The sequence below is a fragment of the Mustela nigripes genome, chromosome 14 (genome assembly GCF_022355385.1).
Source record: "Mustela nigripes isolate SB6536 chromosome 14, MUSNIG.SB6536, whole genome shotgun sequence".
NCBI classification, from domain to species: domain Eukaryota; kingdom Metazoa; phylum Chordata; class Mammalia; order Carnivora; family Mustelidae; genus Mustela; species Mustela nigripes.
In genome coordinates this window covers 64592323-64618970 of record NC_081570.1, presented here as the reverse complement: position 1 = coordinate 64618970, position 26648 = coordinate 64592323, and the positions used below count along the sequence as shown (strand labels likewise).

The following is a 26648-nucleotide window of genomic DNA, read 5'->3' as shown; positions in this document are numbered from 1 at the left end:
GGGACTCGATCCCAGGACCCTGAGATCATGACCTGAGCCGAAGGCAGAGGCTTAACCCACTGAGCCACCCAGGCGCCCCGTCTGCTGATTTTTTATTGGATGCCAGGCATTGTCAATTTTACCTTGTTCGGTGCTGAAATTTTTATATTACTATGAATATTCTTGAGGTTTGTTTTGAGACACAGTTAAGTTCCTTGGAAATGGCTTTATTATTATTTTTAGGCTTTTAAAAAATTCTGTTAGGTGGGACCAGAGTGGTCTTTAGAACTCATTTTACCCCACTACTAAGGCATTGCCCCTCTGAGCACTGTATTTGATATTCTGTGAATTGGAAGGTTTTCTGCTCTAGCCAGAAGGTATACAGACCATTGCTGTGGGCAGTGTGAGTCATCGTCAGTGGTATGCTGGAGCTTGTGAGGGCTGTTTGTTAAAATGTTAGGAAGTTTCTGGGGTGGTTAAATTCTTCTTCTTCTTCTTCTTTTTTTTTTTTTTTGAGATTTTATTTTTAAATAAACTCTACACCCATCTTGGGGCTTAAACCCAGAACCCTGAAATCTAGAGTTGCCTGTTCCACTGACTAAACCAGCCAGGAGCCCCTGAGCTGGTTTAATTCTTAATAGAATTAAATTATATGTGCTTATTATTTAATCAGTTATATTGAGAACAAAGGATGATACCTCAAAGCTCATTACCTCAGTATTCTATTATTACATGTTATGGTTTTTATGCACAGGTGATAATTTACATCTGTTATAGCTCTGTGGTAGAAATACTAGATAATGTTTGATGTGCTACCATGCATCTTTTTCTAACTTAGCCCTAAGTGATAGTTAATAGCTTGAAATTGCTGCAGGTGGGAATATTCATACCATGGACATTGGTAATCCTGTAAACCAGTAACTACAAATAACTAACTGCTCCTGGTTGTTAAAAATTTTCCAGCATACCCCTGGCTGTGGATATCATTCTCTGTATTCCTTATGGATGTTTTTCCAGGCCTTTTGCAGGCCTTGGACATGCACACTGATCAGTACTTGGGTTAGACTTGAGGGGAGTTTCTGCAGATCTTCTGATGTTCTGGAAACCGTAGTTACTTTGGCCTCCCCAAACTACTCAGTTCATCTTTTTAACTCAGGGAGATTTGATTACCCTCCACACTCTGTAGTCTGGAAACTTTCGCATCAGTAAGCTCGAGCAATTATCATTTGTTTCTCCTCTTTCATTGACCATTATCCTGGGTTACATTGTCTGGTTTCCAGTGTCTATTGTCCCGAATTTTAGTTGTTTTTCATTGTTTTGGGTGGCAACATAAATCTCATTCCTGTTACTTTGTCTTGGCCAGAAGTGGAAGTCTGTTGGAAGCATTTTAGTTAGGAGAGAGACATAGGTGTGCATTTTAGATCATTCTGTAGAACATGCATTTGTAAGGGATGAGACTTAAAGTAGAAGGACCAGTTACATGTCAGGTAAGTTAGTTAAAGTGAATGATGAAAGCCTAAGGTTGGTCTTCGATGTTGATAACTACAGAGGTGGAGGACAATATGGGAAATATGTAGGGGGAAGTATCTAGTATAGGGTTTCTAAAAGGATGGATATGAACTGTTTGCATCTGAGTCACCTGTGGTGTTTGATAAAATGAAGATTCTGTGCCCTACCCCAAGTTTATTGAATCTGAATTTCTAAGGATGAGGCTTAGAAATTTCCAGTTTATTTTATTTAAAGATTCTATTTATTTATTAAAAAGATTTATTTGTTTGTTTTAGAACACACTCAAGCAGGTGCAAAGGGGCAGAGGAGAGGGAGAAAGAATCTCAAGCAGACTCCCTGCTGAGTGCAGAACTTGGCATAGGGCTCAACCCTGAGATCTAACCTGGGCTGAAAGAGTCTGACTGTTAACTGAGTCACCCAAGTGTCCCTAAAAGTTTTATTTTTAAGTAGTCTCTACCATTAACGTGGGGCTTGAACTCACAACTCTGAGATCGAGTCACTTGCTCCATTGACTGAACTAGCCAGGCACCCCCAGAAATTTGCATTTTAAACAGGTACCTAGGTAATGCTTATGAACACTAATGCTTCAGAAGAAACTGAAATAACTTTTTTCAAAGTATGATCCATATCCTTGGGGAGCCCCTACAACCCCTACTTTGCAATGACCTGAAGTACTTAACTAAAGATACAGATTTATGCATGCATATCCAGAACTCGACTGAATGTGAATTTCTGGGGTGGTAGGGTGCAGGAATTCCTTAGGCACAGTAAGTAGTGTTTGAAAACCACTAAGCTAAAGTACTTCACAGACATAGTCTCTCTGAACTTCAGAGTAACCCTGAGAAGTACTCCTGTTTTATAGATGAGGAAATGAAGCACAGAAGAGCCAAGTGGCTTATTCATGGTCAGATAGTTGTTAGTTAATTTTGATGATAGGGAATCATGTTTCTTTCTCCTTCTATCAAACCTGATGCTTCTGCTACCTTTGTGTTGACCGTGAGATATAGGCTCATCTCTAAAGTCTTTTGAAGGTGTCCAAGACACTGAAACCATGGTTCCAAACAACTTAGGGAGCCAGGAAAGTGCTCTTTTTTGATTATACTTTGCACCAAATATTCAGTTTAGTTCTCTGTAGCAAATGATAAGTTTAATTATCTAGCAAAGGTGTTTCTGCCCCTGACCATCGTTATCTTAATGCTTTCTACACTCACCTTTGAATGTCCTTGTCTGGTTTTTTTTTTAAATTTTTAAAAAATATTTTATTTATTTATTTGATAGAGAGAGATCACAAGTAGGCAGAGAGGCAGGCAGGGAGAGAGGGAAGAAGCAGGCTCCCTGCTGAGCAGAGAGCCTGATGCAGGGCTCGATCCCAGGACCCACTGAGCCACCCAGACGCCTCTGTCCTTGTCTGTTTCTTTTAAAATTATTTAAAGACAGGGTATAGTGCACAATTCAGTATCTTCATTTTAACAGTGAAGAATTGGGTACTAATATGAGTCTATATATAACTTTTGTTTTCAGTGTTTTCCAAGGTTCTATAAAACTAAAAAAAAATTTCGGTGTTTTATAATTTAGGTTGCATTTAGCTTAGATGTCACAGTTTTTATTTTGCTGTGTAGCTTATAACTTTGTTTTATCAGTAGAACTGGTAATATTTTCTAGTGGGATTTTCTGTAGTCTTTTGAAGTGATTTCATATGTGCCATGAATCTTAGATCTCGTAATCTATTTAACACAGTAGCACCAGTGTTAGACTGCAAATAGTAGGAAAAGTAATTCTTTTCAGTCAAGATTGGTTTTGGATTTGCCTTTGGAATTCTTGAATAGTCTGTTGATTTTATTAGTATGTGAAAACAAGCGAAGTTCTGTAGCAAGGAATAAATACGAAGGCCTTAGAAATAGGATTTAAATGGTTTGTTATCTATTTTGTATGCTTTTAAAAGACAAAATAGCTAAGTTTTTTAAATTTCTGAAAGTTACTATAGTTAAATAATTGAAAAAGAAAATTACTGTAGTTGTCACAAATTGAACTAGTTTATCTGCCCCATTTGAAATGTATAGTGAAGGAAACAAAGAATGCAGTGTAAGGAATATAAGAATTTGGGCTAGTTTAATTTGCTTGTTACAAAAGAATTTATAGCAACTTTTAAGCTTAGGAATACTTAAGATTTTAGTGTTTACATTGATAGTGTTAATTTTTTATGGCATTGTTTAACATTTGTAAACAAATGAATAGACTTGTTTTAAATACTTGGTGATAGATATCAGTATTTCTTAAACACTATTGTCTTGTTCTCTTGTGGTTTTTTTTTTCTTTAATTGAAACATAATTGATAAAACATTATATTAGTTTCTACTCTGGTATAATGAAACTTTTCGCGGGTAAGATCTGGCAGGTTGACAACTCCATTATCATCAGATTTTATTCACAAACAGGTGTAAGGCTATCTATCTCTTTCCTTCCTTCCTTCCATTTTTGAGAGACAGAGAATGTGCTCACATGCCCACACAAGTATGGGAGGGGCAGAGGAAGAGGGAGAAAGAGAATCTCAAACAGGTGTCATGCCCAGCATGAAGCCCAACTTGGGACTTGATCTCAAGACCCTGAGATCATGATATGAACCAAAATCAAGAGTTGGACATCTGACCAAATGAGCCACCCAAGGGCACTCCAGCTATCTGCATTTCTATGCATTTTCTTTTTATTATATAGGAATTTAGAATGGCACACAATGGTAAATCATTTTTAGAATGCCATTCTTATGTTTCTGTGATACATATGAATGAGTTTTTTTAGTAGCTCACTTTTCTACTAATAAATTGGTTGAAATGACTTAAAGTTTTATATAATGCTTTCGGTCATGATTATGGGCACATTGTTGTGTTTCTCAGAGTTGTAATCTATAGCCATGTTATATTTTTAAGAAGCTTACTTTTAGGGAACATTTGGATAGCTTCATCTTGATTTATTTCATCATATTTATCTTCTTTTTACTGCCAAAATAATGTTCACAAATGATTCATAGAGGGATAATCTAAATAAGACAAAATCATTACTTTAAAAACATGGAATGTTTTAAAGTCACATTTAAGAAAAGTCATGATCTTTTTTACTGCATTTTTAACCATTATATATTTATTCCCTAATATTGTAAAACACACACACACACAATACTTTTCTGTTAATGCCTGAGCAGTTACAGCCATCTGGAAAATGAGCTCTGTCTACATTGGGAGTCAGAGAAGGAATCTATGGAGCTCTCAAATTTCTAAGAATTTTAATTTAGAATTAAATCTTGAAACATTTTATGTGGGTACTCTGAGAAGCATTTGTAAGAGTATTAACAAATCATCTTAGTCTGTTGAAGATAGCACAGATTTTGTAGCCTAATATAAGGAATTATTTGTGCGGCTTAGTAGAGAATGCAGGGTGTTATCTAAGTATTTAGAAATACCACTTTTGTCCACATATCTGTAAAGAGTAACACATCCATAGTGACTATATTGTGGTTTCCCTTCACAGATATCAAGTTGTGCTAGTACAACCATATAAATAATTAATACCTGAAGTCTCAATGTAACATGGACAGTAACAGTGATGACAGATAAATACAGACGCTTGGGGATCAAATACTAGGCGAGAAACACTTTTAAAAAGGTAAGAAAAAAATGTAATCTTAATTAAGGCCAAGTGGGCTTTAGTTAGTAGAAGTAATTGACTAGAGTTTCTTTTTCAGTGTATCAGGCTTTTAAGAAAAACATCTGGGTGATCCTGTCTATCTTAATACTGGTAGAACTCAGCTGTAAGTATCAGTTCTGTGAAAATGGCAGTTGCAGATACTCTTGCTTGGTAAATATCATGAGTGAGGTTCCTTTAGTAAACCCAATCCACAATGGGTAGGAGGTGGCCAACTGGAAATGGAATAAAGTGCTAGAAAGGGCATGTCCATGTGTACTCAGAGACACATCTTAAATTTTGGATCCTCTGCCCCTGATGTTTGCCACCCCCACCACACACTATAGAAGGTAATATTTTGCCTTGTTTGTGAAAGGCTTTTGAGGTTGGGTATTAAGGAGTTGGCAGTTGGAATCTTTGTTGTAAGATAAGTGAATTTTCAAGTCAAGGGTACTTTTTGTAGGATCATGTTTTCACTGTGCACCCTCCTTATATTAGTTTAGAATATTTCTTAATGTAGTATTATTTTATTTAGACAATTTCCCTACCTTGTGTTTTTCAAGAATTTATAGGCCATATTTGTGAGAGATTGCATCTCTTGATACTAGATATTATTACCGATCTAGCTGACTAAAATTGTTTATTTTTACTAGGCAGTAACTCTAGTTCACAATGTTTGTTAACTGCATCAGTTTTAAAATTTTAATCCTTCACTGTGAAAATCTTTTAGAATATAATAAAGTGATTGTCTGCATCATAAACATTACTAGTCTTTTTCCTGGTATTCCTTCTTGTTTCCAAATGGGCACTTAACCATTTAGCCAGATACTCTGAAAAGGATATCATATATACATTATCATAAAGTAAAACTCTTAGCTAACAAGACTGTCCAAGAAATGGAGTACACTTAGATTAATTAAAATATCTGGCCAACAAAATCCGTATTGTTTTTGTCCTAGTTAAAAATCCATATACAAAAATAATAGAACATTTTCTTCATTATAGAGTCTTAAGGCACTTTAGTAATCATCAGGGTTATCATATAGATATTTGAAGACTTAGTTGATTCTTTGGTGTGCATAATTTATTTTTGTTGTTCAGTCCCCAGTTTTGAATACTTAAGGGCCAAGGTTTGGGAAGGCCTCTAGAAAAGAGTAAGAGATTATAAATTCTGTATGAGAAATTTTTATCAAAGGCAGTCTTGGGGTCACTTCAAAAAGATAACGCTCGTAGACTCCAGAGAAGAATGGAGCCACATTTTGATGCAAACTAATAATGAGTTGTTGGGAGGATTCAATATATTTCAAGGTCTTTTTGGTTTGTTTTTGTTGGTTTTTAAACATCATTTTCTAGTTTCTTGGTATCTCTGAGGCTACAGAGTTCCTAAGAAGTATCAGAGATGTTACTATGAATAGATATTCTGTTTTCTGCTGTTTCCTCTTATAGAAGAGGTAAATTTGTTAGCATAAGTTAATTTGTTTCTTTAATTTTTTTTTTTATTATTTTATTTTAAAGAAAGGAATTTAGGAGGTTCTAGTATTCTCCATGGCTGAAGCTGAGAGTCTGAAACCCTGATGCTTAAGCTCTATTCTAGATCGTAGCTTCAACTCCTTCAGGATATAAGGAAAAGAGATAATATTTCCACAATGATAGATCTTTGGTTGTACAGGTAAGTTATTTAGTTTTGCAGTAGTGAAGACAACTGTAGTTTGATATTTTTTGTGGGAGGGTTAACTTGTTATATTTCTATACTTTCTTCTGTATGCATATTATGCAGTCTGTCTGGCAGTTCATAGGAGTGTGGAGCTGTAGGGAATGGGTTAGGGATGAAATATTTTCCCACTCTTCCCAATAGGGATATAAATGAAGTGACTAAGTATGTCGGAATCTCTAGAGCATTATCCTTGACACTGTAGGTATTTTTGATTGAAGGGGCATTATGAAATTCCTTGACTTTCTGCTTCTCCCCAATTTTCTTTCAAAGTATGCATTCATTCAGCATTTTGTGTATCTGTCTGTGTCACTTATCTATCATGTATCTGTCTCTCTTAATGGGGAAGAAAAAAGAGATCCCTTTATATAAGGCAGTACATAGTAGAATTCACAGCTTCAAAACACAAATATTAAGAACTTTTAACTTGAATTGCATCGGTGGGTCCCTACGTTTCACCCTCCTACTTTTAACCTGATAGTGGTAATTGCTCAGCTAAAGAAATTTGACTTAAAAGAACTGTATGACAAGAATAGTCTGAACCGTTACTAAGCAACTCATGTTTATGTTCTAGGTAGAAGAATCATATTGGTAACACTTTTCCAGTCGCTCTTGCTCTTTTTGCCTTTCGCTTTGGTTTGATATGGTATCATGACCAGTTTCCAAGAAATTGTTCAATTAATAAAACTAAATATTGTGATAATAAATATTGCCAAAAGGTTGATGTTAATGGATGATTGCCAGTCTCTCAGTCCCCAAAATAAATTATACTACTTTGGTAATTATAGTGGAGCAAAAGGTTATAGGCATTATTTTTGAAAAATCTTTTTGAGATTTCTTTCTCATAGGTAAAGGCGATAGCTGGAGTAGTGTTTTATTAGGTGGGCCATTTTAGTTTTCTTCTTGTTAGTTCATATTGATGCAGTTCTGCAGATGGAGTCCCAGGGGCTGGACATTTATGGTCTGAAATACAGCTGTTACTGTTTTAGAATCCTGCAGTTAGATTTGAGGTAAAGGTAGAGTCAGATTTGGGGGAGGATAGTTTGACAGCATGGGTGAGATATTAGAATTATAGGTAAGATTTGGAGCTTAATATGAATAGACAGGTTGAAATTTGGTTGACTGTCCTTGATGTGCACTCCAGTAGGAGGAAAACTTACGAGGGTGGAGAAGAAAGGAAGGGACTCTATTTAATTTTTGTGATTGGTTGGTCATATTCTCTTCTGTTTTAGGAAGTGCCATATTCATTAGTTGATGTATATAACATGTAGGAAAAACTTCATTCTAGTTGCTAGATTGCATTTTGCCATATGAATATGTTAACTAACAGTTTCCCTTAATTCCGAAATTAGAGTGATTATTCCCTTAATTCCGATTTAGAGTGGGTGCTGGCTAAGCTTTTCACCACGTGTCTCCTATTTAGTTAACTAAAAAGGGTATTTTCTGAGATACTTAGTTTGTAAGTAAGTTCCCTTAGTAATTTAATTTTTAGTAGGAATATAATTTTGTGCTCCAAACCTCTTCACTGAATTTCTTCAGTAACTGTATTATGCAGCTAAAACGAGGAGAACAACTACTTTAGTCTATAATACTTAGCTAAGCATGGCAGAACAACATTGAGATTTGGTTGTGATAATCAAGACAGTTTTAGTCCCTTTTTGGTAACTGAAATTTGCACTCGATTTATTAGATAACTGCAGAAAATGTGTGCCTTTATATATGCCTATTCAAAGTAGAAAAGATGAAGAAAAAGGTTAGAACAGAAGAAAACAACCTCAGAGGGAAGAGTGTTTAAATTTCATTTAATTTTCAGAATTTTTTATCAATTTATTGCCTTAAGCACATGCAGTGTTATTGTCAGGCAAGAGATTGAGTCCTCTTTTTGGTACTACTTAAGCCAGAGCACTCATGGTTTTATTTATACATTTTTATTACTAGAATCAAATAATGAATTAAAGGATATATTATAAATAGGTCTAATTTAGTTTGAACCTGATGACTATATTATTTTTAAAGAATTCTGTCTGAGTCCGTGCTTCTCAAATCCTGATAGGCAAATAAATCACATGGGAATCTGATTAATTGGTAGGTCTGGGGCAATGATATTCTGCATCTCCAACAAGCTTCCAAGGGATGCCATGATGCTGGTTTTTCAGGCCACACTTTGACTTGTGAGAGTTTGAGGTACCAAAAGGGCCGGTCCTTGTATAAAACAGGTTTGCTTTAAATATGGCTCAGTAGCATAGGATTTGAGAACTTTAACTAAAATGGACTTTACTATGGTTGATGAATAGAATAAAAATGCTTTTTAGGGATCAGAAGAAACAAAAAGAGGTTTCATCTTTCATATTAGTGTTTTGATCACTGGAATAGTGAAGAAATAGGCCCTCATTGTAAGTAGTGTTTTATAATTACATATATTATGTATACGTGTATAATACTATGTAATAGTATTATATGTATATATGTATTATATGTATATAATACATACTATGTAATCTTTGTAAGTATTCATACTATGTATGTATTCTTTACAAGTAACTAATAATAATAGTTTTATTTTATTAATAATGACAAGGCAGAGATTTTGCTTTCATTTAGATTGGTAGGAAAGGAAAGAAGGGCTGGGGGTGCCTGTTACTGCAATCCTTTGAGGTTTAAATACCCTTAATTGGCACCACATTTTAAAAAGTAAAGATTAAGGGACGCCTGGGTGGCTCAGTGGGTTAAAGCCTCTGCCTTTGGCTCAGGTCATGATTCCAGGGTCCTGGGATTGAGCCCTGCATCAGGCTCTCTGCTCAACAGGGGAGTCTGCTTCCCTTCCTCTCTCTCTGCCTGCCTGTTTGCCTACCTGTGATCTGTCTGTCAAATAAATAAAGTCTTTTTTTAAAAAGTAGAGAGATTATTTTTTTGTGTTTATAAAATATTACTATTGCTAGTATTATTTTTGAATCATAAATTATAAACATAATCAGTTTTGAATAATAAATTATGAATATAATTAAATTAACATGAACTGTTTGCATTAGATTTTGTAAGGAAAGCTTAAAAATTATGTTTCTTTTGTCTACATAGGTAATTAATATTTAAAAATCGGTAATCTTCAAATTTGAGAGTTACAGATTTGGGTATCTGAAACAAATAAACTGATTTTAGTAATTTTTAGCTTGTGCTTTTTAAAAATAGCATTTGAAATTTAGCTTATAGTTTTTGTAATTAAAAGTGGGTATTTATGGGACCTTCAGTATTTATTACCTGTGATTTAAAATGGGCTGCAATCTTCATGACAAGATTTAAGCAAAAGAGAATTACAAGTCATGTGCCTCCAATGATCCCCAAATAGTAAAAGTTTACTATATGAAATGTATTTCATACCTCTGATTGGTATCCTGTACTTGTTCATGAGATGGCTATGGCATTCTCTAGGACAGATTATCATAATCTAATCCCAGGGATAGTTTGTGAGTCTTGTAAGATTTTCAAACATTGTTAATTAAAATTGAAAAGTATGCCTTACTCTGAAACAAGACTAAATCAATGTACGTATATTTTAGGAAGCTTAAATTCATTTGTCAGCAGGCAGAAAGAAGACGACAATTCCCTTTTCTTTTCTTTATGTGTGGCAGTGTGTTGCTATGGCTTCTGTAGTTCTTCATAACCTTTCTACTGTTAGACACATCTAGTTGAGGCAAAGGAGAGATTATATTTGGTTTGCAGGGGAGGGGTAGAATGGCATTTGGAGGGTTTATATGAGAAGGAGACTATGGGAAGCATGGTAGAGGGAGGTGGGGGGGTACTATGAAACTACCTAGTATGAAACTACCAACAGCCATTGTTAGCCTCTTTCTCTATCCTGGACCCCATTTGGAAGTTAAGTAGTGAAGTGACAAACTGTCTTGTGAAGCTAAACAGAAGAGGAAGAGAAGAATGGGTACTGGAAATGTTAATAACGCCTTTATTTTGCTTTATGGGAGAACCTTTGGAAAATAATAATCACTCAGAGTTTGTCCAGATGGATCGACCAGTCGGGGCATTTTTCAATTTCCCTTGCATTTCTATCTTAGAAACACCAAACATCCACACGAGAAAACCAGTTCATCTCCCAACATGTGTTAAAATTGTGGCATATACATATATACAGGGGTTCAAAGGAGAGGATGGGGTTATACATGTAGTCCTGATTTCTTAGATGTCATACTTACTTTGGGGGCTTCTTTTCCTTTTTCTTCCATCCTCTTCAGGATACTTCCTTTCAGTTGGCTGTACTTCTTGTACTTCTAGAGACTAGGATGATTTGGGTTTGCTTTGTTTTGCTTTAACACTTGCAAGCTAGGGTTGTGATATCTATTCATCTGCTTGATGACAAAAATTCTACTGCAGCTGAAATTGTTTGGATGTCACATAGTTTGTTACCAAAGGATTTGGCCAAAAACTCATTTTAGTAAGAGCGAATTAAGAAAAGCAGAGCCTACCACTTTACCTCCCAGGAATATTTTGAGAAAACATAAGAAATGATTGGGATAGTTTTTGTGATAACTGCTATAAAAATTCAAGGGTATTCTTTTAATAACCAAGATGAAATCCTGTCTTTCAGGGAAGTCTTTTCTGGGACCTTTGTGCCTGTGTGTCTGAGGCAGGTTAAGGGCATGGTCTGTAGAGCCCTGCCCTGCCACTTAAATGTGTGGCTTTGGACAGATTACTTAAAAGATACAGATACTTCACCCTCCTCATTTGTAAAGTAAGGATGGTAATAGCAGTTTTCTTAATTGTTGTGAGACTTAAGTGAGTTAATGTATGTAAAGCATATAGAACAATTCCTGGAACATATTAAGTGTCATATAATTGTTAGCTATTATTAATATCATTTTTAGAAATATTTATAAAAGAAATTATATCATGTTATTTATTAATATTGGCTATACTTGGATTTAAAAGTTAATAGCTTTATGCTTTTGTTTTAGGTATATTAACTATTACCTTTTTCTCATTATTTTGTTTACATTTTTGAAGGTTTCCCAATGAGTGGATCATGATGACCGTATTGTAGGGACTTGCCATAGTATGGCTGCTTCCCGATCTACTCGTGTTACAAGATCAACAGTGGGGTTAAACGGCTTGGATGAATCTTTTTGTGGTAGAACTTTAAGGAATCGTAGCATTGCTCACCCTGAAGAAATCTCTTCTCATTCTCAAGTACGATCAAGATCACCAAAGAAGAGACCAGAGCCTGTGCAGATTCAGAAAGGAAATAATAATGGAAGAACTACTGATTTAAAACAGCAAAGTACTCGAGAATCATGGGTAAGCCCTAGGAAAAGAGGACTTTCTTCTTCAGAAAAAGATAACGTAGAAAGGCAGGCTGTAGAAAATTGTGAGAGAAGGCAAACAGAACCTGTTTCACCAGTTTTAAAAAGAATTAAGCGTTGTCTTAGATCTGAAGCACCAAACAGTTCAGAAGAAGATTCACCTATAAAATCAGACAAAGAGTCAGTAGAACAGAGGAATACAGTAGTGGACAATGATGCAGATTTTCAAGGGACTAAACGAGCTTGTCGATGTCTTATACTGGATGATTGTGAGAAAAGGGAAATTAAAAAGGTGAATGTCAGTGAGGAAGGGCCACTTAATTCTGCAGTAGTTGAAGAAATCACAGGCTATTTGGCTGTCAATGGTGTTGATGACAGTGATTCAGCTGTTATAAACTGTGATGACTGTCAGCCTGATGGGAACACTAAACAAAATAGCACTGGTTCATATGTGTTGCAGGAAAAGTCAGTAGCTGAAAATGGGGATTCGGATACCCACACTTCAATGTTCCTTGATAGTAGGAAGGAGGACAGTTATATAGACCATAACGTGCCTTGCACAAATTCAGAAGTGCAGGTCAAGTTGGAGGACCACAAAATAGTAACTGCCTGCCTGCCTGTGGAACATGTTAATCAGCTGACTACTGAGCCAGCTACAGGCCCCTTTTCTGAAATTCAGTCATCCTTAAGGGATTCTGAGGAGGAAGTAGATGTGGTGGGAGATAGCAGTGCCTCAAAAGAGCAGTGTAATGAAAACACCAGTAACGCCCTGGACACAAGTCTTGAGAATATGCCAGTCTCTGGAGAACCAGAATCATCTTCTGTTCTAGACTGTGTTTCAGCTCAAATGATGTCTTTATCAGAACCTCAAGAACATCGATATACTCTGAGAACTTCACCACGAAGGGCGGCCCCTACCAGAGGTAGTCCCACTAAAAACAGTTCTCCTTGCAGAGAAAATGGACAATTTGAGGAGAATAATCTTAGTCCCAATGAAACAAACGCAACTGTTAGTGATAACATAAGTGAATCTCCCACAAATCCTGATGAAATTACTCAGAATGAAAGAGGAATATTTTGTGACTCCGAAAATTATGGGAGTGAAGGACTGAGTAAGCCACCCTCAGAGGCAAGACTTAATATTGGACATTTGCCATCTGCCAAAGAGAGTGCCAATCCGCACAATGCAGAAGAAGAAGAAGATGATCCTGATGTTTATTACTTTGAATCAGATCATGTGGCACTGAAACACAACAAAGAGTATGTGTAAATATGGTAACCATGAATTCTGCTTTGTTTATTATTCCCCACGTTTTCAGTATCTGTTCATAAATGTCTATTCATAGCATTTTTATTATAGCTAAGATTAATGCTTTAGCTGAAATTTTAGGTTTAACATAATGATTATCTCAACTCTTAAACTCCAAAAAAAGGAAAGACTTTAAAACTCAGCTTTATTACTCTTCTCAATGGCAATATGGTTTTCTAGTTTTGATATTTCACACATCTCAATTAGAAAAGACACGTGGAAACATGGTTGATGGTGTTTTCATTAATAACTTTAATACCATTTCAGTTAATTTATAAAATGGAAACATCTTTAGGTATCACAGTACACTTTGAATTTATAGTTGCAGAGTTTTATGAAATGTCTGTGCCTTCCAGACAGTGTAAAACCATTAACGAGTGCTTAGACATCATATAGATAAGGGAAATCTGGCAGGTTAGAAATACACTTTTATCTTAGTTACTTATCTAATTTCTCATTAAAACTTTTGATTTAAGATAATGTACTTTATGCATTATCTTTGACTTTCGTGATTTGCAGAAATTGATATTACTGTTAAAACTATGATGGGTAATTGTTTATTGTAATTAGCACATTAGCAAGAGTTACAGTCTGCTCTATAGTTTACTTAAAGCATTTGGGACAACTTTCTCCTGATTCTAAATTACAAGGGGAGGCTATTTTAAAGTGCTGTCATTTCTTAATCTTTGTAATGAAGGTACTTTTTAAAAATAGAGTGTCCAAATTTATCACAGTTTTACTTAGATTTGCTTTAAGTATTCTGGCTAGTAACACAAATGAATTGGAGCTAACTCTGAGTAATCCTGAATAGAAGGTTAATGAACAGTGAACAGGGTTTATTATGAATACTGTGATCAGCAACAGTAAAAGACATACATGAGTTAATCACCTTTATTCCTACAAAGTGAGCTTTTGAATTACTGGCACAGATTTTATAGGCTGTGTAAAAACACCGATTTAAGGAAACTTTGTAATGTTCTTGTGACAGTTGCCAGATCTGGTATGTATCAGATCACAAAGTATCAAATCTTAGTTGTGGACCATAATAATTTTTTGCCATACATTATAGATCAGATTTGTATATGATAATTTGGTGGCCTTTTAGCATATGTTTCTTCTCTGAAAAATTTCCTTTTTAAAAAAAAATGGTATTTTAATATTTGGTTTAGTAGAGAGGTCATTTTATCAGCATTTTATTCATTTATTTTTGTAGAATGGTTAGCATTTTTATATATTTGAAATATTTGAAATCCAATTTGAGATAGAAACTCAATAAATGAATAAGTGAAGTTTTTCCAATTTCAGGTAGATAGAGTTCTTACCATTACTATTAAGCATCAGTTTTTAAAAACAGAGTTGCTTATCTGCAGGCAAAAGAAGCAGAATATATGTTAGAGAAAAACCAAGAACTCAAGAAGTGTGCATTTTTATAAAATGGTAGTCGTTATGTCTATTCTCTTCCTTTTATTGTTACTTTGGCAAAAGAGATGCTCTCTTAAGGCCTAGCTGGTATATTGATGGGAAATATTTTCCCGTTAATTCATTGTTTTACTTTTTTTGCTTGAGCTCTCCTGATGATCGTTCCTAAGGATGACAAACCTATGAAATAATTGTCTAAATATAGTGGCCGTAACATTTAAAGAATGACGTTCCATATTCTTTTTTTTTTTTTTTTTTAAGATTTTATTATTTATTTGACAGACAGAGGTCACAAGTAGGCAGAGAAGCAGGCAGATAGAGAGGAAGGGAAGCAGGCTTCGCTGCGGAGCAGAGAGCCCAAAGTGGGGCTCGATCCCAGGACCCTGAGATCATGACCTGAGCCGAAGGCAGAGGCTTTAACCCACTGAGCCACCCAGGCGCCCCTGACGTTCCATATTCTTAAGCCTTTGCAAGAATATAGTTTGAAGGGTTCCTCAGGTACACAGTCCTTTGGGATTTGGATGGTAGTTGCTTTATTAGGACAGCATTTTCAATTTAATGCCTCATTTGGTGACCTTGGGCAAAAGAAATCACTTGTTCTTGCTTTTTTGCCTTCTTCCAGTCCTTTGAAGGTAGCACCTTTAGGCACTTCACTTGTAAGTTTTTTTCCTCTGATGGAAGCATATTGGCAAGAGTTAGATGGAGGGTGAGAGCATCTTGATTAGCATCTAGGTTAGAGATAATTTAAAGAAAATTGAGAGAGGATGTTTGATCATGTTAGATGTAATCTCATTTCAGTAGAGTCCTTATTTCTTTGCTTTTTGTTTAGAGCCAAGAGATGATTGGATATAATGTTGGCTTTTTTTTTTTTTAACCCAAATTGTCATGGTAAAAAATACCATCCTGATACCTGTCTTGTGCTTTGAAGTCTAAAGTTAATTTCTTTTGGTTTGAAAATGCACTTGGGGTAAAGAAAAACAAAAGATAAATGGGTAATTAAATATTATTCTCCTGCGCACAGAACTATACACATACACCCCCATCAAAATTTTTTTTTTCTTTCTTATTCTCTTCATGCTATTAAATTTCTCCAGATAATTAATTCCCTTTGAAACTGGGAACTAGGCATTGCCCAGATTATACATGAGTATCTTTTTTTTTTTTTTAAGATTTTATTTATTTATTTGACAGAGAAATCACAAGTAGGCAGATAGGCAGGCAGACAGAGAGAGAAGGGGAAGCAGGCTCGCCGCTGAGTAAAGAGCCCGATGTGGGGCTTGATCCCAGGACTCTGGGATCATGACCTGAGCCGAAGGCAGAGGCTTTAACCCACTGAGCCACCCAGGCGCCCCTACATGAGTATCTTTACCAGTAGGGAATGTATACTTCTGGATGGCCAGATTCAAAAATAGGTTACGGATAGAAAACACTGAGCATGTCATAGCTTTTTATCTGGAGCTGGGAGAACATGGTTGTTCTCATTCTAATTGTAACTCTTCTCTAAATTAACATTGATTATTTAATCAGCAACCTGCTATCCTACCATTTAGCCTATATTTATCTGTCTTATTTACAAAGGTATTACATATAGGGTCATCTAATGACTTGGGAATTTTTGAAAAGATATTGTATATAGAAGCCTAGCCTTAGACCTGATTCATGATAATTAGACCATAGGCCAGAGAAATGAATTTATGGGCATTCTGGATACTAACCCTGTTTTATCTCGAGATGTGTCCGTTTTATTCCCATGAACCCACAGTGTGCTTTTACATATTTATTTATTTATTTGTTTGTTTGTTTTTTGGAGAACTCTACTAGGAACAAGGGAAGGGAGACTGAAGATTATCTTTTTTTTTTTTTTTCCCCTGGCAGGATTCCAGGTGTGAATTATTGCACTAGGTCTGATCTCTTAAAGAGTAGTGGGTGGGGAATCAGAAGAAATGTATTTTATCTAAAAACCCAGGTCTTCGAGGTTGAAAAATTTTGTTAAAGTGACAGATAATACCTGGTGACTCCCTTTTTGGCCTAAATAGCCAGAGTGACTGAGATCATAGATTTAACTGTGATTTGCTTTTTTCTCTTTGGGAATTGACCTTTTGTGGATTTTGAATCAGAAGCATTGAATCAGGTCTTTCAGATTGAAGTTCTGGCTCTAGGGAAAGCAGATATGGAAGATTTTAGGTTCAGAGCTTTTTCCCCCCAATTCACAAGGCAATCACTGGAAAATAAATATTCAAAAGAAAATGTGATTTGATCAGTTTTCTCTGAATTCTCATTGTACAAGAATACTTAAGTAAATTATTTGAAGGGCCTTGAATAGCTTCATTTAAAGATCTTTACATAAATAGGCAGAGGATGAAAAGTCAGGTGAAGAGTTTTTGGATTCTTGATGTCTTCTGAAGATTAACTCATTGATAAGATTATTAATGTTTATACCAATTTTCAAGTTTCTAGATAATGAAAGTATAAGAATAAGCTAGTTACTGTTCATCAAAAGAATATTGCTCATGTAGTCTCTGTGTAAGAAATTTTCAAGCCATATTAAAGAATATAGGAATTGTGTTTTTAAACTTGGTTCTCATTAATGTACTTTAAATAATTATGATATGTCCTTTTATACTACGCTTATGTGAATCATTTGAGATCATCAGTTTCAGAAGCTGCATAGAGAAAATCCTCATTATGTCTTGTAGATTCACTTCCTATGAGACTGCTTTTATTGTTTGTCTAAGTTTCTTTCAAGGGGCGAGAAGGCTCCTGAACCAGATGTGGATTTTGCTTAGAAAGCAATAGAGGAATCATCCTGCTCTAGACAAAGTAATGTTACGTGTGTACTGTGCTTCATAAGGCACAGAGTGATTTTCTCTAGTTTCTTGTTTGACACAGCCTACAACTTAGAAGTAGACCAGATAGCATCATATAGTCCCCATTTCCTAACGTATAATTAAGGTTTTAACGTTACTTATTGAAATTCTGATGAACTACTGGTAGATAGAGAATGCCCATATTCTAATTCATGGTGAGAATTTCTCCTGGTTATCTGAGGGAGCAGATACTGGGTACTCAGTTTTCAAAATTCTTTAGTTCAAGTTTAAGCTCTGTAATTGTAATCATGATTATCTGGTTTTAACTGTCAGAGAATCAGCATTATAGGTAAGTAACCTGTTCTGTTTATTGGATAAAATGTTTTCATGTTCGTTGTTTTAAAGGACATTCTGTTATGTGTCTGTGAAAAATAATTGCCCTGTACAAATTGGGGATATAAACTTACTTGACTACAGCTTGACTTTAAATAGATATTTTGGATAATTTGCAAAAAATACTTTGGGGGATGTTTTGGAATGCAATTGAGTATATTAAAGTTAGAGGTTACCAGGGAAAACTCATGCATAGTGTACCCTCTCAACTAATTGAAAAAGGTGTGGAATATAACAACCAGAGTGGCCCCACTAGTTTGCACAAAGTTTAATGAGAGGAGGGAAATAACTGTCCTTAGTATAAAATTTTTGGTTGTAAGAGGAGTATGCCATTGACTAATCAAAATAATCAGTGCAGTGAACTCTTGGTTTTTTCCTTTGAATGTCAGCATCTTTTATTTCAAATGATGTGAATGGTGTCCAGAAGTGATCCTTTTTTGTAATCCAAGTGTATTTGTACCTGAGTATAATTTAACTTTTTCTTCATTTAGGGTCATTTTTGCTGACAGAGGTTATGTAGTAATATTATCTGCCATCACTGCCAGAATATCTATGTTTTTGCTTAAGTTCAATGATTTGGACTCCTCTGCTTTTTATGTTCTTATAACTTAGCTTCTTTTCTATGTTCTTCTGGAAGTTCTTTGACTTCTTATAATGTTCTTCAGTCTTGTTATCTTTCATTTTATTGTCGCTAGTGCTGTCATGCTACCTTCCTTTATAAACTCAGCCTTCCCTTCTGATTGAGTGCTTTTAGTTCTCTTTAAACTTGAAATCAGAATAACCAAGCTTGTTAGAATTAGGTCTCATGATTCTTGAGTAATGCACTGAGGAGTTTCTCTCTGAATGCATATAGAAGCATTAGAGATATTTGTTTTAATTATGTGTTTTCTTGTTTGCTTTCTTTCTGGTTTAGAGTCTGTATCTTACATAACTTAACCAGGTGTCTAAATTCTGGATGGAGAAACAACAGTTCTTTCTTTATATTTGGCAATAAATACCCATTTTAAAAATCATCATTTATTTGAGACTAATTGAAGTGTAGCCTTTAGTTACAGGAACTTTATTTTAGTAGGTTTTTTATAGGCTCAAAAATGTTGTTTTTACATATTGGTAAGCAGACTATACCATTTATATGTTTCTGTGATGATTCATGTCATCAGATACTATAGTGTCAGTAATAAATGAGATCTGTGACTTTTCTGCTTCTTTCTTCAGTGAGGTCTGTATCTTCTGTCTTCATCAAGGTCTGTATACTGCTATTTCTTTTTACATTATCATGGAAAACTGCTTCTGCTTTTCTCTAATCTCTGATTTTAACAGAGAGAAATTTGTAAAGTGGTGAGCAGAGACTGGGCAGTTTGTTCAGGGTGCTCTTAGTTGGCAGAATTCTCCGTAGTGTGTTATGATTTAATTTTCACATATCTAGTAATATTTGTATGGTAGATGCTTGAAATATGTTAAGGATCCGAGTTTTCTATTTCTTTAAAAAGTATTGAAATTTGTTCTGACAGGCAGTTAATTTACTTAATAATAACCATGATTCTATTAAGTTTTATCTTTTGCCCTGATGGGAGAAGTACAGAGTAACCTATATTCTAGGTTTGGTTTAGCCTTAGTTTGGCATAGCCTTTCTGATGTCTCATTTAAAAAGGTCTTGCCTCTGGCTAGTTGAAACCTGAAGGACTCTAGCCTCATGAAAACTGATAATCTTTCTCTCTACAATTCCTTGACAGTTGTTCTTTGCTTGATCTTGTGGAATCTCATGTTTTACACATGCAGCTTTGTATGTGGAAGACACAAGGGGACCTCTGTGCCGATACTCCACGTTTCCTTCTTCCTCACTTTTGCTTCTTTCTCTTTGTCCTACAAATTCCAGCTGCCTCACTTCCCCAAACTCAGTTTTCTCTCTCTTTCTCAGCTCAGCAAGACCGCTTCCTGTTCCATAGTACTGATGGTACTTCCATGCAGAAGAAAGTGTGATCAGAGTATGCCTATTTCATCTGTTTGCTCTCTCCTGCAGAGCAGAGTTCTGCACTGCATGTTGTCTAACAATAATTGTTTGTGTATTTTCTCTGGTTGTCTAGTTGTGTATGACAGAAGGATATTCAGTGTTAATTCTGTCATGACTAAAAGTGGAACTTTATGATTTAATTTTGGTCTGCACTAGGTATGTTTTCTTCTTGTGATACTCCCAGTCTGAAGATTGGCCATTTGGAAATTATTTTTTATTGACACTTGTGACAACGAGGGCTAGTTTTTACTTACACCTTAAAAATTAGTTGAAGCAATTTCTTTTCCTAAGAAACTGAAGTCAGAGAAATTGGAATAATACCAGTTTGAATTGAAGAATGAGAGTAAAAGAGACTTACTTTGTTTTGTTGTATTGGTGGAGTGTTCTATGGTTTGAGAAGAAGTAAAAGTTAGGTTACTGGTTCAGATACAGTTCATGAGGATGAGTAAAAGAGAAAGCGACATACAAGAAGATATGAAACAATTTACTAGGTTTAAAGTGGTAACCATAAGAGATGAAACAGTAATGTAGCTAGGTTTTAGTTATTTTTCTTAGACCCTTCAAGTTTTTTGAATGGGCCAGATATGATGTACTATATTTCAGAAAGCTAGGGTGAATATGCTCTTTTTATGCCTGTCAGTTTCATCCAGTTTCTTGTAAATGTCAACTGTTTTGCGAAAATTTATTTTCACTGATACTATTTTTACTATTTATGCTAAGTTGAAGAACTCATTCAACTTTTGTTGTTGTTGTTTCCTTCTTTTCACTTGTTCTAAATAATCCTTCCTCTTAATTTTAAATATTTTAACCAACAGTTCTCAGAATATAAAAGCATGAAGTTTTATTATGTTTAAACTTTCATTTGGAGAGAAAGGGTTATGTAATAGTTTATTGGCAATGAAGGTAGAAAGTGCCATTGAACACTAGTCAACACCTAAAGTATCTTCTTAATAAACATTTCAATATGGATATAGGAGTGAAGTTAAATGAGCCAAGTGTAATATTTTATAAGTACTGTTTTTTTAAGACACCAGTCATGGTGGGATACCTGGGTGGCTCAGTCTACTAAGTGTCTGCCTTGGGTTCAGGTCATGATCCCAGAGTCCTGGGATCGAGTCCCACTCAGGTTCCCTACTCAACAGGGAGTCTGGTTCTCCCTGCCCTTCTGTTCCTCCCCTCTGCTTGTGCTCTCTTTCTCAAAATAAATAAATAAAATATTCTTTTTTTTTTTAAAAAAAAGATTATTTATTTATTTATTTATTTGACAGACAGAGATCACAAGTAGGCAGAGAGGCAGGCAGAGAGAGAGAGAGGAGGAAGCAGGCTCCCTGATGAGCAGAGAGCCCGATGTGGGGCTCGAACCCAGGACCCTGGGATCATGACCTGAGCTGAAGACAGAGGCTTTAACCCACTGAGCAACCCAGGCACCCAATAAAATATTCTTAAAAAAAAAAAAAAAAAAAAAAGACCCCAATCATGACGGGATAATGTTTTTTTTTTTAAATGCTATTAAAAGTTTTACTTGTAAATTATTTACAGAAGTAGACTGGATTTGAGGAGTATTCCAATCCCCTTCCATTATAATTTTTAGTTGGCAGTATGATGCTGGGTAAATGTCTTTAATTTCTGTGGTTGTTAGTTTTCTTATCTATTAAAAAATGGCATTTATGTAATTCAAATTAATATATAACTCTCAAAATATATATATATATATATATAACTCTCTCTATATATGAGTATATGTGTGTGTGTGTGTCTTCCCCTGCCCTTCCCCTTGGTTTTGGTACTGCTCATGCTTTAGTTCTTTACTTCCTTCTTATTCTGTATACACTCTGTTAATATTCTCACACACTGCTGTGGCTTAAATTACTATCTCTCTTGATGGATTTCCAAATGTATATATCTCCAGTTAGATTATGGTTGAGCTTCAGACTGCTTACAAGATCATATCCATTTGCCTTCCCGATAGTAAACTTAGTGGAACATGTCTAAAATTGAACTTAGCCATTGCTTGTTTCAGGTACATCCAATATTTAATACTGTCTTTTTACTTAATTGGTAGTTTCTTTCACTTTCCCTATCTAGAAAAAAGGGAGTTATCTTCAGTTACTTCTTCACTACACTCCCTCTTCCACCAGTGTTACTGATTCAGCTTTATTTCTTTATTCTCAGTGCCACTTTTTTTTTTAAAGTAGACTCCATGCTTGGTGTGGAGCTCAGTGCAGGGCCTGAACCTACTACTCTGAGATCGAGACCTGAGCTGAAATCAGTAGTCAGATGCCTAACTGATGGAGCCACCCAGGTGCTCCTCATTTATACTTTTTAAAATTTAGGTCACTGTCATCTCTTCTTGATTACTGGAAATGCTTTCTTAATTGCTTTCTGTGGTGCTAGTGTACTGTTTCCTCAGTGGACCTTATACTGTAAATCTGTTCTTTCAAGTGAACTGTTGCGTGATTTTTAAACCTTCTTTTTTTACTGTCTACCTCTCTATATTATAAACAGATGAAACCTTTAGTTCCTTGATTATGTTCTTTTATTTGAGGTTTCTCATAAGTCTGACCACCTGCTGTAGCCTACCCTTGACCCCTATTTCCCTGGCTATCTTACTTTCTCTGTCTGCAAAGGGAGAAGGATGTTTAAATTTAGACATCATATAGTCTGAGAAATCTTTCCAATCTTCCAGTGGTCCCTGTGTGCTCTATCATAGCAACATGTACAATAGACCTCAGGGTCTTTGAAGGAATTGTATCTTTCTAGTTGGTTGATACATCATTGGAGAAATGTTAAGCCTCATCCCGGTTGGAAAATATCAGAGAAAATTTGGTATGCTTTTCATAGTAGAGATTTTTTTTATGCTATTAGTTTGATTTTTAATACTCTGGATATATGAAATTTAGTACTGTAATGATTTCCTTTTTTTTTTTTTTTTTTACTTAAAAACTAGATTTTAAGTTTTAAAAGAAATGTTGAATAAGGGGCACCTGGGTGGCTCAGTGGGTTAATGCCTCTGCCTTCAGCTCGGGTCATGATCCCAGGGTCCTGGGATCGAGCCCGCATCAGGTTCTCTGCTCAGCCTGCTTCCCCCTCTCTCTCTCTGCTTGTGATCTCTGCCTGTCAAATAAATAAATAAAATCTTAAAAAAAAAAAAAAAAGAAGAAGAAGAAATGTTGAATAAGCTACATAATTATTCACATAGTTAACTTAGGAATTATGGAGAGATAATTGGGTTGGTGGGGGACATGGGAAAGAAGGGTGTGTCTCATGATTAGTTTGGTTGTCTGAACACACTTTCAGGTGGTGAGATAAATGTTTTTATGTGGTTGTATGAAAAATATAAGCTCAGTTGTTAATACCAGACCCCAAAGAGAGGAAGTCATTGTATTATAAGACAAATTTACAAGTTGGGTATGACCGGAGTGTTTTGTATAGTTTCAGATACATTTTTACAATCCAGAGTTCTGCCAGTAGGCTTTAGGAAGCGATATGGAGTAAGAATTTAGTTAGGTTAACTTTATTGACTTGAAGGACTTGAAAGAAAATGTGCGTCCCTATCTATGTGTTTGTCCTACTTAAAGATTTTCAATGGAGGATATTACTTAGCTTTTTCTGTATAACATATAATTTTGAGTAGAAGCTAGAAATAGTTAAAAATACAAGACATATCCTGTGTCTTTGAAGTTACTGTAAAATGATTGAATATAGATAGCTTGAGAGATAAATAATTTAGCTATATTTGAGATATGCTGCCTAGCAGAGTATTAGTTTATAACTAGAGTTTACTAGCTTGTCTCTATAGTGTGAAATTTTTATGTATTTGCAACTTTAGAAGGGGAACTTTTTACATGTTACAGTGTATTGTTTCTTAGAAAAGGTAATCTAAAACTCTAGAGTAGGGAAAACATGTAAACCTTATCTGACTGGTGGTCAGGATTTTTTCTAGATTATTGTGCAACTTAAAAAAATTTTTTTTAAATTTTTAAATAAACATATAATATATTATTAGTCCTAGGGGTACAGGTCTAGATTATTGTGCAACTTTTATAATACTGATCACAATATAGTTCATTGTGTTCATCTTCCTGAATTCTTGAGGAAACTCGGGAGTTTTACAGAGTAGATTTAGAAAAACAGGTATTAGGAACCAATTAAAAAGACCCATCTTTGAGGGTTTCTTGCCACAAGAAATCTATAGTCTTTAGGGAAGAAAAAAACCGTAATTTTTTGAAGGCTATAAATATGTGGATTAAAAAAATACTGACATAATCTTTAAACAATTCCCTCTGAAAGCCATTGTGGGATACTTCAAATGGTATTCAATTTGAATACAAGGGTATTGAAATCCAGTAACTAGTAAGGAACTGTAGGTTTTTTAAAACTGGCAAGGGGAATAAACAAAGTCAAGTTAGAGCTTGTTTTAGTAAGTGCTTATTGGTTGCATGAATCTGAAAATCCATTCACAGTATATCAAAAATAAAAAAGGCTTATTTTAAATAAATAGTAGGCAATCTTATGAATATTCAAGATCAGGAAATAAAGCCTGGCCAGGCCTTGTGAAATTACAACCTTTTGGTATTAAAGATGAGACTCTCTAACCTATGCTTCTCTTATGCACTAACAGATTAGTTTTTCTTTCTTTACTGATGTTTTCTGTTCACTTTTCCTGCATAATTTCAGTTTGCAAATAGCAGTGACTTTCCATTGTTCTTGCCCTGGTCCCAACTTTCTACTTGACTTTTCTTCTCAGATACTCGTCACATTCTGTAACAAAATCCAGGTTCTTAACTGTACAGTAGATTGACTTCCCTGGGTCATGTTTTCATCCCTTGCAAAATTATTATTGGTCTAGGGTAGAGTTAATATTTGGAGGTGGGGAAGAAAAGTCTGCTTTGGCCAATGCTTTTTGGAAGGATGTCTTCCAGAATAGAGGTTATTGAGCAGTGTAGGCTGTCAGAAGATGCCATGATAGACCATTTGGTATTTTGGGTCCAACTTGTATTCTTGATCAGTTGTATATAAAATGAGTAGAAGTAGAGCCATTATGCTAATGACCCATGTAATTTTATTTCTCCATAATATTTCATTTTATGGATATGTCATAGTTTGTTTATTTACCTATTGGAGGACATGTTGATTGTTTCCAGATTTTGGTGATTATGAATAAGATTGCTGTAAACATTGCATTTGCAGGTTTTGTGTAGATGTAAGTTTTCAAATCAGTTGGGAGTATACCTAAATATGTACTTGCTGGGTCTTATGGTAACAATGTGTTTAGTTTTCTAAGAAACTGCCAAACTGTCTTCCAGAGTGGCTGTAGCATTTTGTATTCCTATCAGAAATGAATGAGAGTTCTGTTGCTCTTTATCTGTCCTCAACAGAATTTGGTATTGTCAGGTTTTTAAATTTTAACCAGTCTAATTGGGTATGTGGTGGCCCTGTTGTATTTTTAATGCACACATAAACAGAGACTTTTGGGGCCATATAAAAATATTTGCCAAGCTTGATATTTTATTTCATGTAGTAGATGACTTTTTTTGTAAATGAAATAATTTTAAAGATTTTCTTTGGCTCTTAAAGGTTTCTAAAGGATAATATTGGCAATTTTTAAAGCAAATAACTTTTTACATAATTAATTCCCTTGTTATAAATCTTTCCAGAGCTCTTTTAGAAATGAAACTTCCATTAGAATAGTGAGATGTTTTATCATGGAATAAGAAATTTCTTGGTAATATATTCACCTGCTTTTTTGAATTACAGCATATAATACCTTATTAAAATATATTTGACCTAAAAGATTAAAAAAAAGTGGTAACTATTTCTTAATGTTTGAATTATGGGGACCTTATTTCTGATGTATATTTTCTGGTCTTTGTTGTGTAAGTTGAAAATATCTTTAAAGAAACATATAATTTATTCTCATAAAGATGTATTAAGGGATTTAATAAAGAACCTCCCCACCCCGAGATCTTCATTTTCTGTGGTGCTAAGGAGGGAAGAACACAAGGATGTTGAACCAGGAGACATTGGTATGGTTCTCAACCCTTAGCTGGTCAATCATGAAGTCCCTTAATCACCTTGAACTTCATTTTCTTCAATTATGAGATGAAGAGGTTGCACTTATCCTTGAGGTGGCACCTTCCAGCTCTAATATTCTAATTCTGTGGCACCTATACTTGCTATACACTCTAGCTCCTTTTACACCATTGCTTGTGTTTTGAAGCTTACATCAGAAGCACAATTAATAATTACATTAGTAATTGAAGAGTTCTGTTTAAGTCTTACTAGGTAGTATTCTACACGTTTGAAAAACATTTAAAAATATTTTGTGTTTATTAGTACCGTGGTCTTTAATCCGTATGTATATCCTGGAAGATCTTAGTAGAGATACACATTTTTTAAAAATTCTGGTTTATTGTTTGTAGCTGTTTTTTGTAGGGCTTACTGTATTTTATTTTGTGTTTTATTTTTTGAAAAAAAAAATCCAGTGTATTAATATATTCACCAGAAGGCTCAACCAGAGACTTAATTT

The 26648-nt window shown here is 35.0% G+C and overlaps 1 protein-coding gene across 8 annotated transcripts in view; it reads left to right on the top strand.

Annotated features, from left to right (window-relative positions):
• Nucleotides 1-26648, top strand: part of ZZZ3 (zinc finger ZZ-type containing 3) — a 119166-nt gene that overhangs the window by 48318 nt on the left and 44200 nt on the right. For 2 of the 8 annotated variants that reach the window (XM_059375173.1, XM_059375174.1), the window contains exon 2: nucleotides 11885-13440. The exons of 1 other annotated variant lie outside the window; for it this stretch is intronic. In XM_059375173.1, coding sequence (XP_059231156.1) covers nucleotides 11936-13440 — 1505 coding nt within the window. In that variant the 5' untranslated portion in view covers nucleotides 11885-11935. Of the gene's footprint in view, nucleotides 1-76; nucleotides 131-5010; nucleotides 5146-5224; nucleotides 5291-6678; nucleotides 6833-11884; nucleotides 13441-26648 lie in introns of those variants that run through there. 5 more of the 8 variants (XM_059375172.1, XM_059375176.1, XM_059375170.1 and 2 more) reach the window with 5 other exon arrangements.